At 42.7% G+C, this 15693-nt stretch overlaps 2 protein-coding genes across 3 annotated transcripts in view; one reads left to right on the plus strand and one right to left on the minus strand.

Moving 5' to 3' along the window:
- Positions 1-7037, minus strand: part of NDUFAF2 (NADH:ubiquinone oxidoreductase complex assembly factor 2) — a 59832-nt gene extending 52795 nt beyond the window's left edge. The window contains exon 1 of the mRNA XM_083816160.1: positions 6902-7037. Within this exon, the coding sequence (XP_083672286.1) occupies positions 6902-7028 (127 nt within the window). The 5' untranslated portion in view covers positions 7029-7037. The remainder of the gene's footprint in view (positions 1-6901) is intronic.
- The window catches only part of ERCC8 (ERCC excision repair 8, CSA ubiquitin ligase complex subunit), a gene marked incomplete at its 5' end in the record, with an annotated part of 34700 nt that continues 26033 nt past the window's right edge, over positions 7027-15693 (plus strand). Inside the window, 5 exons of one of the 2 annotated variants that reach the window (XM_083816158.1) lie at positions 7188-7310; positions 8736-8831; positions 8972-9073; positions 11290-11468; positions 14723-14846. In XM_083816158.1, the coding sequence (XP_083672284.1) occupies positions 14787-14846 (60 nt within the window). Of the gene's footprint in view, positions 7311-8735; positions 8832-8971; positions 9074-11289; positions 11469-14722; positions 14847-15693 lie in introns of both variants that reach the window. The other variant, XM_083816157.1, reaches the window with a different exon arrangement.

The raw sequence follows: 15693 nt of genomic DNA on the forward strand, positions 1-15693 counted from the left end.
AGATGGTATTCCACATGCAGAAATGTTTCCCACAGAAACATTGCCACTATTGTTTTAGATAGAATTTACAAGAATACTGAGAAACTTGTCTTGTGTGTCAGCTTCCATATTAAAAGCTCAGATCGTCACAAGCTCAGGCCACATATGCCCCCTAATGTGCAGTTTATGCAAGACATAAAAACTTAGGTACAATTCAGGCCTTTTCCAGCTATTCCCGGCACAATGCAACTCCAAGCCAAGTTTAACCTTAGTCTACTGTTTTCTACAGGGATCTTTAAAACTAATGATCCATGCTTTTAGCACTGATACATAAGCATTTACAGAAACTAATCTCTCGTTGATAATCGACTGTTATAAAAACTTGCACATGGCTGTTATTTTATGGAATGCTCATTTTAACTACTAGTCCCCACAACAGATGACACAAAAAGGTTAAATATAAACTGGTCATTAATCAGCCTTCAGAAAAGATAAAAAATATATACCTGATCTTAAATATTCAGTGACTCTTTATACCACTATCAATAAAAATGCAGAAAGAGCCTCTATAAACTTTTTCAATGGAAAATGAAATTGGTTATTTCCTACAAAAAAAATTGTTGTCAATATAAACTGAAGAATTTGTTTTGTAATTAATATATATGAACATTTTAAGAATCACTGCATGTTCTGCAGCAAAAACAATTCATCATGTAGCAATGCCATGGCAGTGTGTTATACAATAAGAAAAATAAATGCATCACATTGATAAATTTAGTCTTTTTAGTGAAATACTTGTCTGAAATACCAAAATGAGTCATCAATCACCACTACCCAGTTGTCTACTCCCAGCTTCTACTGTATCTGCTTTCAGGACTGGCATCTGAAGAGTTATCTCAGAGTTAATGAGTTATGCTGGATGCTCATCTCATGACAAGCACAATGCAGTTGTAATACTTAATCATTGTCATCATTTAAGAGTAATCTTCTTTAAAAAAAAAAGGCAAAAAAAATCTATATAATGTTATTAAAAAGAGAGTCATTTTTTCTTCAAAACAAACCTCCTTCACCATAGCGTTGAAGGTTGGACTCTCCTTAGAAGATGAGTTTCTTCCTACATTGAAATAAAAGTCCCTGAAAAATACCACACAACGTACCGTCAGTCCCACTGCATCTGAACTGAGGTACAAGGGAAGTCAACACCAAGTACTGAGATGCACTGATCTGCTACAACCACTCCTTACTAATGGTAGACAGAGCCCCAAGGTTCAAGAGAGTCCTGGACCTAGGACTGTGTCTAGGAGAGAACAACCAAAAGAAATTAAATGTAAATTATTTGTATCATAGCCTCCATGTATTTCTATTCTAACTTCCATGAGACATCGGCACAGGCCAAAAGAAAGTTGGCAGCTAGCTTTTAGATTGATGGATACTACTATAAACAGTCCATCCTCACTTCCAGTTCAAGGTAGAACCTCTCTGTTTGTCTGAAACAAAGTCCAGCCCCAGGTCTGGGACCCAGCAGACCTACCAAGCACAGGAAACTAAAGAGAAAGCAGCAGCTGTCTGTTTTGCACTCTCCTTCTACAAGAAGCTTATTTGGTCAGGTACTGTACAAAGGCATAGAGCACATTAGGCCCAGCACTGTGCTAGAGCTATTTAGTCTCTCCAAATCTGGAGCACAAAAAAGCATGTGTCGTGGTTTTGGCTGGGATAGAGTTAATTTCCTTCCTAGAGGCTTGTATGTTGATGGAAATAGTGGTGATAACACACCAATGCATTAGCTGTTGCAGAGCAATACTTGCACAGAGCCCAGGACGTTTCAGCTCCTCGTGCTGCCCTGCCAGCAAGGAGGCTGGGGGTGCCCCAGGAGCTGGGAGGGGACACAGCCAGGACAGCTGGCCCAGGATGGCCAGAGGGGTGTCCCACACTGTGTGGTGCTGTGATCAGCAGTAAAAACTGGGGTTAAAAAAGGAAGAAGGAGGGGAATTTGAAGTGATGCCGTTTGTCTTCCCAAGAAACCATTGTGCATGACAAGCCCTGCTTTCCTGGGAGTGGCTGAACACTTGGTTACAGATGGGAAGTAATGAATGAATTCCCCATTCTGTATTGCTTGAGCATGTGGGCCTTGCTTTACCTTTTTTTGCTTTTTACAGCCATCTTTGTGTCAGCCTATGAGTTCTCACACCATTACCTTTCTGATTCTCTTCACCATGCAACCTGGGGAGAGTGAGAGAGCAGGTGCATGGTACAGAGCCGCCCGTTGGGGCTAAAACTCAACAGCATGACACAGACACCCTGAAGGGATCTCACAGTGGAACCTGTACACAACAACCGAGTCTTTCTACAATATTTGCTCCAGAATTAATTTTATTTTCAGTGCCGTTCCCATTCCCCACAAGATATGTGCTATATATCACAGAATCATCTAGGTTGAAAGAGACCTCCAAGATCACCCAGTCCAACCTCTGACCTAACACTAACAAGTCCTCCACTAAACCATATCACTAAGGGCTACATCTAAACATCTCTTAAAGACCTCCAGGGATGGCGACTCAACCACTTCCCTGGGCAGCCTATTCCAATGCCTAACAACCCTTTCAGTAAAGAAGTTCTTCCTAACATCCTACCTAAACCTCCCCTGTCGCAACTTTAGCCCATTCCCCCTTGTCCTGTCACCAGGCACATGGGAGAATAGACCAACCCCCACCTCGCTACAGCCTCCTTTAAGGTACCTGTAGAGAGCGATGAGGTCGCCCCTGAGCCTCCTCTTCTCCAGGCTGAACAATCCCAGCTCCCTCAGCCGCTCCTCGTAAGACTTGTTCTCCAGACCCCTCACCAGCCTCGTCGCCCTTCTCTGGACTCTCTCGAGCACCTCCATGTCCTTCTTGTAGCGAGGGGCCCAAAACTGAACACAGTACTCGAGGTGCGGCCTCACCAGAGCCGAGTACAGGGGGACAATCACCTCCCTAGACCTGCTGGCCACACTGCTTCTTATGCAAGCCAGGATGCTGTTGGCCTTCTTGGCCACCTGAGCACACTGCTGGCTCATATTCAGCCGACTATCAACCAATACTCCCAGGTCCTTCTTGGCCAGGCAGCTTTCCAACCACTCATCTCCCAGCCTGTAGCGCTGCTTGGGGTTGTTGTGCCCCAGGTGCAGGACCCGGCACTTGGCCTTGTTGAACTTCATAGAGTTGGCCTCAGCCCATTGGTCCAGCCTATCCAGATCGTCCTGCAGAGCCTTCCTGCCCTCGAGCAGATCGACACATGCACCTAACTTGGTGTCGTCTGCAAACTTACTGAGGGTGCACTCAATCCCCTCATGCAGATCATCGATAAAGATATTAAAGAGAACTGGCCCCAGCACTGAGCCCTGGGGGGCTCCACTGGTTACCAGCCTCCAACTGGATTTGACTCCATTCACCACAACTCTTTGGGCCTGGCTACCCAGCCAGTTTTTACCCCAACAAAGCGTACACCAGTCCAAGCCAAGAGCAGCCAGTTTCTTGAGGAGAATGTTGTGGGAAACGGTGTCAAAAGCCTTACTGATGTCAAGGTAGACCACATCCACAGCCTTTCCCTCATCCATTAAGCGCGTCACTTTGTCACAGAAGGAGATCAGGTTCGTCAAGCATGACCTGCCTTTCGTAAACCCATGCTGACTGGGCCTGATCGCCTGGTTGCCCTGCAAGTGCCGCGTGATGGCACTCAAGATAATCTGCTCCATGAGCTTCCCTGGCACTGACGTCAAACTAACAGGCCTATAGTTCCCCGGGTCTACCCTCCGGCCCTTCTTGTAGATGGGCGTCACGTTTGCTAGCCGCCAGTCGACTGGGACCTCCCTTGATAGCCAGGACTGCCGATAAATGATGGGAAGCGGCTTGGCAAGCTCCTCTGCCAGTTCTCTCAGCACCCTTGGGTGGATCCCATCCAGCCCCATCGACTTGCGTACATCTAAGTGCTGTAGCAGGTCGCCAACCATTTCCTCGTGGATTATGAGGGCCACATTCTGCTCCCGATCCCCTTCCACCAGCTCAGGGTACTGGGTATCCAGATAACAACTAGTCTTACCACTGAAGACACAAAGAAGGTATTAAGCACCTCAGCCTTTTCCTCATTTCTCATCACTAAGTTTCTCCCCGCATTCAGTAAAGGATGGAGATTCTCCTCAGTCCTCCTTTTCGTGTTAATCTATTTATAAAAACATTTTCTGTTATCTTCATGTACAACAAAAAATGTTCTTCAACACAAAAAGAGCACTTGGATACATTTATCCTCCACACCTAAATTCCTAACTTCTTTGAAAATGGAGCTTCAGAAAATTTCTGCATGTACACATTTTAGTTTCTGTAGACTAAAATAAATTTCCTTCCCCATCATCCATGTTTTACAGGGCAACATTTCTGACACACAGAAAATTCATAATTCACAGTTAGATTTTACATACAAAATGTTCTAAAAAAACACCACAGCAATATCAACTTAGAAAACAATTCTGATTAAGAACATATCTCGTAAAACCAACAACTTTATGTCAGTTTTCACTCATTATCCTGTGAATATATGTAACAGTTATTATTTGTTCATCCATTTCTCCAGCACCCAAGACAGTTAACCGGATTCATGGAGGGTTTTGTCTTTTTGAGGTCACTAAAAATCCATGATTTGGCCACATTAATTTATTGCTGTGCTTCCAAGCCTCCATCCACAGCAGGGTCATGTGTACTGGGACCTTAACAGCTGGAGGAGTTATGAGTTGTCCTACACACCTTTTCACCTATACTCTTCTTAGATATTCACAGAATCTCTTCTACCCACTTTCTGAATGTATTGAAGGCCATTTTCTTAAAGCATACTGTTTTCATTCTACTTATTTCCTCCCTCCATAATAATTGTTATAACCCATATACTATGGTCAAGTGTGTCAGATTTTAACAGTGAGTTCCATCAGTTAGTATAATACAGAACAAATCAACAGAACAAAAAGCAAAGTATAAACGCATTCATGAAAAAGTTCCACCACCACTTCTTTGAGCGGGGAATTCTTGCTTACTTCATTCTGAATTCTTTCATCCTGCTCCTGATGACGGATTTTTTTAGATCATCTAAAGCCAAAATTAGTGACCTGTAAGCATTCATCAGTGAGATAAATATAAAACAGAATTATCAAAAATATTTTCACATAAACATCTAGTAATATTTTCCCATGTGCACTCTCCTGTACTGTAGTTACATAAAAAGGACAAAAAGAGAGAACTGTCTGTCTGTGAATTAAGACATGTATGAAAGATGTGGTATCGATTTTGAGTAATCCAAATTTCAGTTTGTGGAGCAAAATTATAACCCTTCCCTTACTTTCATTCTAAAAATAGAAGAGAAGCATGGCAAGAGTGAATAAACATTAGCCCCTTGCCAGATATTTATTCCTCGCCTGTTTTTTAATATTGTTTTAAAATTCCTGATTTCTCTCAAGCAATATCCATTTAACTGGGTTTGATCATGGGAAGTAGAAAAGAGCTTAACAGCAAACTTTCTAATAGAAAGTCGAGGAAAACTGAAGTAAACATGGTAAAGAAGTTTGTATGGTATGACTGTAAACATGATAGCTCTTGACTCTGTTTCAAGACAACTTGTATAACCTTACCCTATCTAACAGCTCATCACCTTCATTCTCTCTTCCGTGCCAGCTCTAGCCTGCAGCTTATTCTTCATCAAGTCATTTTAAATCATTTTTCTATTAAAGTTTTCTGCAGAAAGGTCAAATAAATAACAGTGAAAAGTTAGCAGCAGTGAGAAAGAAAATAGGGAGAAGAAATCTCTCCCTTTCGGTTGCCGTAAACTCTGTATCTACCCTTCTGATACTCATAGATTCTTTTTTGTCTCTCTTTCCCTTCAGCATAAAGAGGAACGCTTTCTGAGTAAGGGAAGTTTTTATGCTGGTGAACCTCCACCTGGGATCTAAGAAGCCCTCTAAACCTTAATACAAAGCTGTGCAGAATACAGACTGCTTTCCTTAAAGTACTTTTGTATACTCCTCAAAGTCACAATAAGCCCCAGTAGTGAGAAGACCAAAAGCAAGACACACGAAGCCTGGGATTGTTACGTTGCTGTATTAACCCAGAGGAATCATTGCTGACAAAAGGGCATTCACATCATTTTCCCAAATACTTGTTCAAGCAGACCTGCTTTAAGTCACCGCGAGTTCTTCAGGAAGCTGTACAGCAAAACAAGTCAGGGAACTACTTGGAAGGCACCACTACTCCAGAAGACATTACATGTATCTGAAGGGATGATGTGTGCCCTCCCTACCCCCTGCATTTCAGGAAGGACACTGACTTCAGTGACTGCACAGCCTCAGACCTTCTGCTTCTGCTCCTACTTCTCTGCTTTTACTCTGAAGAACACCACATAGAATGAGCCTCCACAGCCTTGGGGTGTTCTGATTGAATTGACCATGCAAAATATATGGAGTACAGCAAGCAGATAAATTAGCCTGTGCAGGGAATGAAAACATAACTGTAAAACATCGTGGTGCGTACACTCACTCACACAACTTCAGGGGTGACACCTTCAGTTAGTTACGCATGGTTGTGCAGCACTGAGAACGATGTAAGGACGTGCTATAAGCACACCTAGGTTCCTCAAATACAAACAGAAGCAGAGAAAAACGTTTTTCCTCAGAAGTGCAGCGAGGACACACGCAGGAATGCACTTTTAAAAGAGTTCAGAAGTAATGAGAAGAGCCCCCTCGCAGGCTACCTCCCCGCTGCAGGCTGGCAGCCGCGCTCTAAAACCCCTGGATAACGGGCTCCACCTCCTCCTCGCCCTACAACAGCCGCCCGGACAGACACCCGCTGCGCTCCCCACACGCCGCGCGGGCCCGCCCGGGGGCAGCGGGTAACGGCCCTGCCCTGCCTACCTGCGCGGGACTCGTGCTCGGGCACGCGGTAGTACTTGTTGCCGAACTGGTCGGTGCCCGCCAGCTCCTTGCCGGGACCGAACATCCGCAGGCGCAGGGCCCGCAGCGCCTGACGGGCCCGGCTCATGGCGGGGCGGCCGCTAACGGCCCCCAACGGCCACCAGCCGCCACCACACAGCCCCGCCGCCACTCTCCGCCCCGCCCCTAGAGTCGGAGGCGGGCATGCCAGCAACGGCGCTCGCCATTGGCGGAGGCCCGCCCGCCCCCGGGCAACCCCGGCCAGCCCGGGACCAAGATGGCGGATCGGCGGCGGGTGTCGCCGCTTGGCCGCCATGTTGGGGTTCCTGTCGGGCCGCCAGGCCGGGCTCGACGACCCGCTGCGGCTGCGCCGCGCCGAGGCCACCCGGAGGTAGCGGGGCCCGGGGGGACGGGGACGGGGGCGGGGAGCCCGCTGAGAGCCCGCTGAGAGCCCGCGGGGCCCTCACGTGTGTTGTGCTCGCCGCTGCCCGTCGGCAGCGCTGGGGCCAGCGGAGGAGCGGTGACGGGACAGAGGGGCTCGTCGGGGCTCCTTGGAATATCGCGATAACGTTTGATCGGGGAATAAGTTTCGCGGCTGTATTTCAAAGATAAATCCGGTAGGGCCAACCTCGGCTCAGTTCCTCACAGCACCCTCACGGCACCCTCACAGCTGGGAGGATTTGTGCTGCGGATTTACCCATCTGTTCCTCTCCGCTTGGACTTCTGTGGCTCTATCGCTGTAAAGGAAAATAAACTGTAAATGGTGGAAATGCTGCAATTCACGAAGCTCGTTTCTCTTGTGTATCTTTACAAAACGTGTGCTTTCTCTCCCTTCACGTGTCATTCAGCGCTGAGAAGGAAGCACAGCGTGCAGATTTTACGTAACTCAAACAACCATTTACCTAACTTTTTTTTTCTTTCCTCCCTAAACGTTTTCATTTTGGTTTTGAAAAAAATCTTCTATAGTCTTCAGCAGATGGCATTTGTAACTACCTTTTCAAGTCACATGCTTTAAAACATTTCTTGAAGGGATAAAACCCCTTCACTAAAATTCAGTCTTGAGCTCAAAAGTGTTTAATTAACTATCTTGTACATGTCAAAATTCTAGCATAATTGTGTTGCTTCCTGTATTTTAAAAGGGCTTAAAGAACTTAATGCTTTTGAAGCATGTCTATAGGCATGCTGTCAGGGGTCTGCCTGTAACATTTTAAGTTTCTCACAGAAAATATTAGAAAATACTAATCACAGCTCCAAAATGTTTCAGGGAAGCTTCACCATGTGGAGGGCGTGCTTTTTATTTGATGCTGCAGAAAACATAACACCCAAAGATTGTGCCATGAGAGGAAATACTGTAATTTGTTAAACTAAACAAATCTGTCCACTAGGTGTCCATAGTTCCAAGTAGGAGCGATGACACATAATAAAGCTTCTAAGTAACTAATATTTGTTGCAGCTGTGACAAATATTTTGTAATGTTTACCCTATGTTGTATTGTTAAACTACATTCCTGTTCTAATGCTTCGTATGTTGACCCTAAGTGCGGCTTTGGTATTCCTTTGAGCCTGTTTTACATACGTACTTCCATCTTACCTTCCAAACAACACATACTTTTTCTGTCAAATTTTCAAGTCTTATTTCCAGCATTGTATTGTGTCTGCAAGTCTAATTTTTGGGAAAAAAGAAAAAATATGGGAACGGGTTAGATGCATTGAGGAGGGGTGAAAATATGATTTTAGCTGTTTATAACTACATAGTAACATTTTAAAGATCTGTTGTTCTTATTGTTCATCTCTGTTTTTCTTCTTTTTTTTTTAAGGGTTCTCAGTTTGGAATTAAATAAAGATAGAGATGTGGAAAGAATACATGGGAATGGTATTAATAGCCTTGATATTGAGCCTGTTGAGGGAAGATAGTAAGTATGTACTTTAGTTTGGTAAAAATGTTTTTAAGCACTTCACTGTCTTTTGGTAATACCAAATTATTTTATTTCTGAACTTAATTGATCAAATTGAGATCATACGTGTAACTTGACTGCTTTATTTACCCTTTCAGCATGTTATCAGGTGGTTCCGATGGTGTTATTGTACTTTATGACCTTGAAAACCTGAGCAGAAAACCAAGTTACACATGTAAAGCACTTTGTTCCGTGGGAAGGTATGTACTCAGAAATTCTTGTAAAAGTTCATAGTGATATATGTTGAGTTACTAGCACTAAATTCACAGGTTAATGTGCTTTCTTATTTCTAGGCTATAGAAGACATGAAAATAGTGCCAGAAATCTTTGAGGAGTAGATTGTGGTTTATGTTTTTGGCATACAGGGAAAAAAAAGCAAGAAACATTGTGACAATTTATGTGGTTTACTAAGTATTGGGATTGTTGGTTTTTTTTTGTTTGTTTGTTAGTTTTTGGGTTCTAAGAGCTACTATGCATGTGCAGTGATTCATTGTTGATACTGTTTGATCACATCTCTGGTAGTTTGAAAGTTAAAATGGAGAGGATTAATTGTGCTCAAATAGAAACTAAAGTAGAGAGGTTTGCGTTGATGTAGACCATGGTCAGAGATAGTACTCCAGTCTCATATTTTGACAGTAAGAAAAAAAATCCTCTTCTATGTCACAATTCTTCACCCTTGAGATTTCTTACTAGTTTATATTAAAATCTGCTGACTTTATGCTATCACCCATGAGGCGATCACTTCATGACTGTTGTAGAAATATTTCTTGAATTAAAAAACATATATGCATCTTGGAATAATTATGTGTTTAAGGAAAGGAAAAATAACCTTTGCATAACTTGTTCAGCTAATTGGAAAAAAAAATATTTACAGTTGTGGGTTTTAGTTAGAATCACAGAATAGTTTGTATTGGAAGTGACCTTAAAGACCATCCAGTTCCAGCCCCCCTGCCATGGGCAGGGACACCTCCCACCAGACCAGGCTGCCCAAAGCCCCATCCAGCCTGGCCTTGAGCACCTCCAGGGATGGGGCATCCACAGCTTCTCTGGGCAGCCTGTGCCAGTGCCTCACCACATTCATGGTAAAGAATTTCTTCCTTAGATCTAATCTAAATGTGCCCTCTTTTTCAGTTTAAAGCCATTATTCTTTGACCCATCACTCCACTCCCTGACCATGAGTCCCTCCCCAGCTTTCCTGTAAGCCCCCTTTAGGTACTGGAAGGCCACTGCAAGGTCTCCCCAGAGCCTTCTCTTCTCCAGGCTGAACAACCCCAACTCCCTCAGCCTACCCTCACAGGGGAGGTGCTCCAGGACTTTGATCATCCTCGAGGGCCTCCTCTGGACTTGTTCTAATACTTCCGTGTCCTTCTTGTGCTGTCCCCAGAGCTGAACACAGTTCTCTAGGTGAGGTGTCATGAGACCAGAGCAGAGGGGCAGAATCACCTCCCTTGCCCTGCCGGCCATGCTTCTTTTAATGCAGCCCAGGATACAGTTGGCTTTCTGGTCTGCAGGTGCACATTGCCAGCTTCTGTTGAACTTCTTGTCAACCAGCACCCCCAGGTCCTTCACCTCAGGGCTTCTCTCTATCCATTCTCCACCCAGCCTGTGTTTCTGCTTGGGATTGCCTCTGCCCAAATGCAGGACCTTGCGCTTGGCCTTGTTGAACCTCACGAGGTTCACACAAGCTCACCTCTCAAGCCTGCCCAGGTCCCTCAGGATGGCATCCCTTCCCTCCAGCATGTTGACTGCACCACACAGCTTGGTGTCATCAGCAAACTTGGTGAGGGTGCACTCAATCCCACTGTCCATGTCACCAACAAAGATGTTAAATAGTGCCCATCCCAGTACTGACCATTAGTGACCCAATACTGACACCACTCATCACTGATTTCCACCTGGACATTGAGCCATTGACCCAAACTCTTTGATGCGACCATCCAGCCAATTCCTTACCCACTGAGTGGTCCATCCATCAAATCCATGTCTTTGCCAGTTAGAGACAAGGATATCAAGGGGAGCAGTGTCAAATTTCCCCTCTCTGCTCCCAGCTTTACAAGTAGCTATTTTAAGTTCATCAGGTCTAGTAGTAATTAATGCAGAACTTCTTAAGAACATGTTTGAATGAGGACAGATGCATTACTAACAAAAGTTGGACATATTATTCTGAAGACTGGGTACTACCATAATGCTTGTATAATCAGTAAAAAAATCAAAACTTCTATTGGTGTAAGACCTTCCCTGCAGACAGTATAAATTTGTCCGTTATTGGCTTTGTCCTCTAGCAAAAGCTGTTTTTTCCTTGTGCTTAGATATTAAGGTTTTCCCATAGGCTAGAACTTTATCTGAGGGTAACAACAAGATCTATCCAACTCTGTAAAAAAGTCAGTAGCTACATTTTTCTCTTATTTTTCTCTAGTCTTCAGATTAGTTGAGGTCTAAGAGCTTCATGAATAGATCAGCAAGAGTGGAACATATTTGTAACAGATACAGAGTCCCGGATTGGTATCTTGGACCATAAGAAAGAAAAAGGACTTGTAGAACTTACATCAAAACAAATGGGTAGGAACAGAATCTACTGCAAGTAAGCTGTATTTGGTAAGTGTTGATGGCTGGGATTTCTTGAACAAAATAAATTAAAATTGTAATTAAGAACAAGTAATGACTATATATCCCTGAATCCCAAAACTAAAATAAATTTTGAAACACGGCAAACTGAAGAAATATGTGCTAATAACACACAGCAAAAAAAAATATAAATCTGTGCTAAAATCAAGCCATTGTTTACTTCTCAGTCTGGTACGTTGAAGCATACCATACTTAAAAAATATGTTTATGAGTACAGCAAGTTGGCAGTCTGTTTCTTGAGCAGGTGTTTGTTTGGGTAGATTTGTCTTTTATTTCTCATCACTTGTACAGAAGTTTAATTCATAGTAGCAAATCTAAGTGTATGTAGCACAGTGTTCTAAATGATGGGGTTGTTGTTATTATTTCTTAAAGTAAACATAGCAGGGTTTTTGCCTCAAATTATTTATTCCAAGTATTTGTGTAGCTTTCTGGTATGTCTTAAGTACTTACTGTAGCTAATTAGCTACAGATACAGCTTCAGATATTAGAATACCATTCATGCAGACTTCATGACATCATAAATGAATTTATAATTACCAGTGAGAAATACTTCCCATCTGACTATCTGGCTCCTATCTTTGAAACATATGATAATTACGTATTGCAAAGGTTTGTCTGTGCTCCAAGTTTGCAGGGCACAAGGCAACTCTAGTATGAAATTTGCTTAAAGAATAAGCTCTCGTTACATGCCCTTTGAAGCTATTTCTTAATAGATTCTGACGTGGGCTAGCTGAGGATAAAGCAGTTTAGACCATTAGAGGAGATAATTCCAGACAGTGGACTGCAAGATAACCAATGTTTCCTATCTAGAATGAGGGGCTATCTTCAGAATAAAAAAGAAATTTTTACGTTTTTCCTTGCTCTGCTGGGCATCAACACACTGAGCTTTTACCTGGTTTCGTACAGTTGGTGCTGTGATGTAGCAAAAACTGACACTTGAGAGCAACTGAACAGTACCAGCTTCTAGATAATACATAGTTTGTGTAGGTCTTCTCCTCTATTTGAAACCTATCCAAGATTTATGATAGTGACATTACCATCTGTAGAATTATTTCTGTATTTTTCTTTTGTAGCAAAGGTTGGGATATCCTGAGTAATGGGGAAAAATACTGCATTTAGAATGAACTAGAAGCTTACAATGCCTCGAGAGATGAAGCCAAGTGGAATGGCACGTGGCCATGACTAAGCCTGGCCAGACAGAGATGATTTCTGCAGAGCTACTCAAGAGGGAATATGGGAGAACCGACTGTTTTGGTGCAGTACTGAACACAGTCCAGGGCTGTACACTTGTATTTACTGCACCAGCATAATTAGTTCCACGAATTTATTTATTTATTTATTTATTTATTTATTTATTTATTCATTTTTTCTGCGCAGTGAATTGATATTTTTCTGCATGGTGTGTACAAATGCCTCTGCAGGAGTAAGTTCACACTGAGTCAGGCTTAGTTTGCTGGCACTACAGGTACTGAAGATATTTACCCTGGTCCCCTCTAGAATAGGTGCCCAAAATACGGGTAGACTAAGCACAAGGTAACAGGCTCTTGTAGGGTTATGGCTTAGAGATAACCAATGAGGAGTTATTAAACTGAGCTCAATAGTTGCTCAATAGTTCTTAGTATTGTCAGTGCTGGCTTCAGGCTGACTCTATTTAAAGACATTCAGATACCTTCTGTGCTTTCTAGCAACCTAAGTAAACAGAAATGTTTATCAGCTTAGGTGTAGTGCCAGATCTATACAGAAGATCTGGATCTGTATTTACACAACGATACCCCGGCAATAGTTGTCACTTTGGAGGCCAGGAGACTTGAAAGAACAATATACAGATAAGAGTTGGAGTGAAGAAATCCTGTGAGCCCTTCACTAGCTCCAGAAAGAGCCAGTTGGACTGCTTTTGCATGTGTACTGGGTCCAACTGGGATAGAGTTATTTTTCTTCATAGTAGCTTGCCTGATGCTGTGTTTTAGATTTGTGACCAAAACAGTGTTGATAGCACACCGGTGTCTTTGCTGTCATCGAACAGGACTTGCATAGCATCCAGGTTTTCACTGTTTTTCACTGAGCTCCCTCGGCGAATAGGTTGGGGCTGGATGAGAGGCTGGGAGGGAATGCAGCCTGCACTCTTGATTTGAGGTGACCAAAGGGGTGTTCCATATCATATAAAGTCATGCGGACTTGGGGCAGGTGTGGGGGAGTAGTTTTTCAGGGGCTGCTGTTGCCTAGGGACTGCCTGTTCATCGGCCAGTTTGTGGCGAGCGATGGCTTTTGCACTACTCATTTTTTTGTTGTTAGTTCTTTTTGTTCAGTTGTTTCTTTCTTTTGGGTTACTAGACTGTCTCTTATCTCAACCCACGAGTTTTCTCATTTTGCCCTTCCAATTCTCTCTCCCATCCCACTTGGGGAGAGCGAGTGACTGAGCAAGCAGTTCTGGTGGTGCTTAGCTACCAGGGTTAACCCACAACAGTATGGTGCTTCTGAACCTGGGAGCATGGTATTGGGCCCTGAAGCTGAATCCCTGTGGATGCAGCTCAGATATGAGTGGCCTAGCAGGTATGTGGAACTGCCTGTCCTGTTCAGAGTCTGTCTGGTTGAATCATATCCTGGAGCTGTAAAAAGATTGGCTCTGGTGTCCCTTCTTCCCAGCACTGTTAATGTATTATTAATTAGATTACGTTTTGTTACTATGCATTGTTGAGTTGAAAGTTTCATATCATTCCTCCTTTTGTATTTGTGAATGCAAAAAAAATTAACTCTCAGTAACTTATCTACTGCTGTCTGGTGACTTTAGTATACCTGAATTTCCAATAACTCTTTAGCTGTAATTATTAGCTAATAATCATGAATTTTATGAACCATTTATTTGATTGTCTTTTTCAATGGATCTTGTTTTAAGCCAGTGGGATGTAGTAGTGGGATGTTTGTAGTGTTAGGCCCTAACGTTAAACATTAGATTTTTAAGCATAAAAATTGAAAAATTTCAAAAGACATTAATGCCTTTTATGCCTTAGACTTAATCTTAGATCTTAATTTAAGGTATGCTACGGATAGCATATTTTGAAAAGGTAAATGATCCCTACATTGCTGAAATAAGGACTCTTGTTAGGCAATTTATACTGGTTGATTGAAATTTGAGACACGAAAATAACTAGTTTGTCTTGAAAACTTAGGTATAATAAGTGAATTACCAAGACACTAACCAACTGGAATGTTTTACTTCATTTTAGGAGCCATCCTGATGGACATAGATTCAGTGTGGAGACAGTCCAGTGGTATCCTCATGATACTGGCATGTTTACATCCAGCTCATTTGATAAAACCTTGAAAATTTGGGATACTAATACTTTACAAGTAAGAAAAAATTTCTGCAACTTCAGGCTTCTTTTTATACATGTCACTCATTTCATATCTGCAGTTCACCCAGAGCTCAACAGGAGAGGGCATTTAGAAGGATGAAAAACAGCCAGTTGTTAGAACTGTGGGTACGGCATCAGGGTAGCATGGTTCTGGCATTCATGCATTCATTGGTGTGTAGCTGCCTGTTTCTGAAGACCTGAGTGCTCAAACTGTATGAGAGCATGGAGCCCTTGGGACAGTTCCTTTCTGTTTTTGCTGTGAACAGGAATACAGCTAGTTTATTTATGCTACATAAGTTTGTCCACTGGTCTGAAGGTGTAGCTCATTCTCTGGGATTGCTCTGCCCATCTTCCCCTCTCCTCCTCCTCCCCTCTCCAGTTTATTTGGTTGTGTTGTGTAGCAACAGCAGTGTACAGCAGGGCTAATTATTTAAGTAACCAAGGTACAAATACTGCTTTTGAAGGACTGATCTTCTTGATATTTAGAAATAAAGAGGACAAAGTGTTTTATATGGAGAGCGATAGTCACATAGGGTTGTAATGAACTCGCTGGGTCATTAAGTCCAAAAGTCTGTTGTTGCAAATACTACAGATACTTTTCCTAAAAATTGATGGAGAATGAGAGAAGCCACTAAGAAAATGCTAACCAATGTAACTGACTTTATTAAAGATAACAGTTTTTGTAGGCTTTTAGGTGGACTCATTAATCCTAGCACCTAACTGTTGAACAACGAATTCTGTGGAGCAGTTTACTGTGCTTCCAGTATTCATATATTAATGGATTTACACTGGTGGTATTTGAATGTTGTTTCAATGCACAGTGAAAGAATGAAAAATTTAAA

This window comes from Anser anser (genome assembly GCF_964211835.1).
Source record: "Anser anser genome assembly, chromosome: Z".
NCBI classification, from domain to species: Eukaryota; Metazoa; Chordata; class Aves; order Anseriformes; family Anatidae; genus Anser; species Anser anser.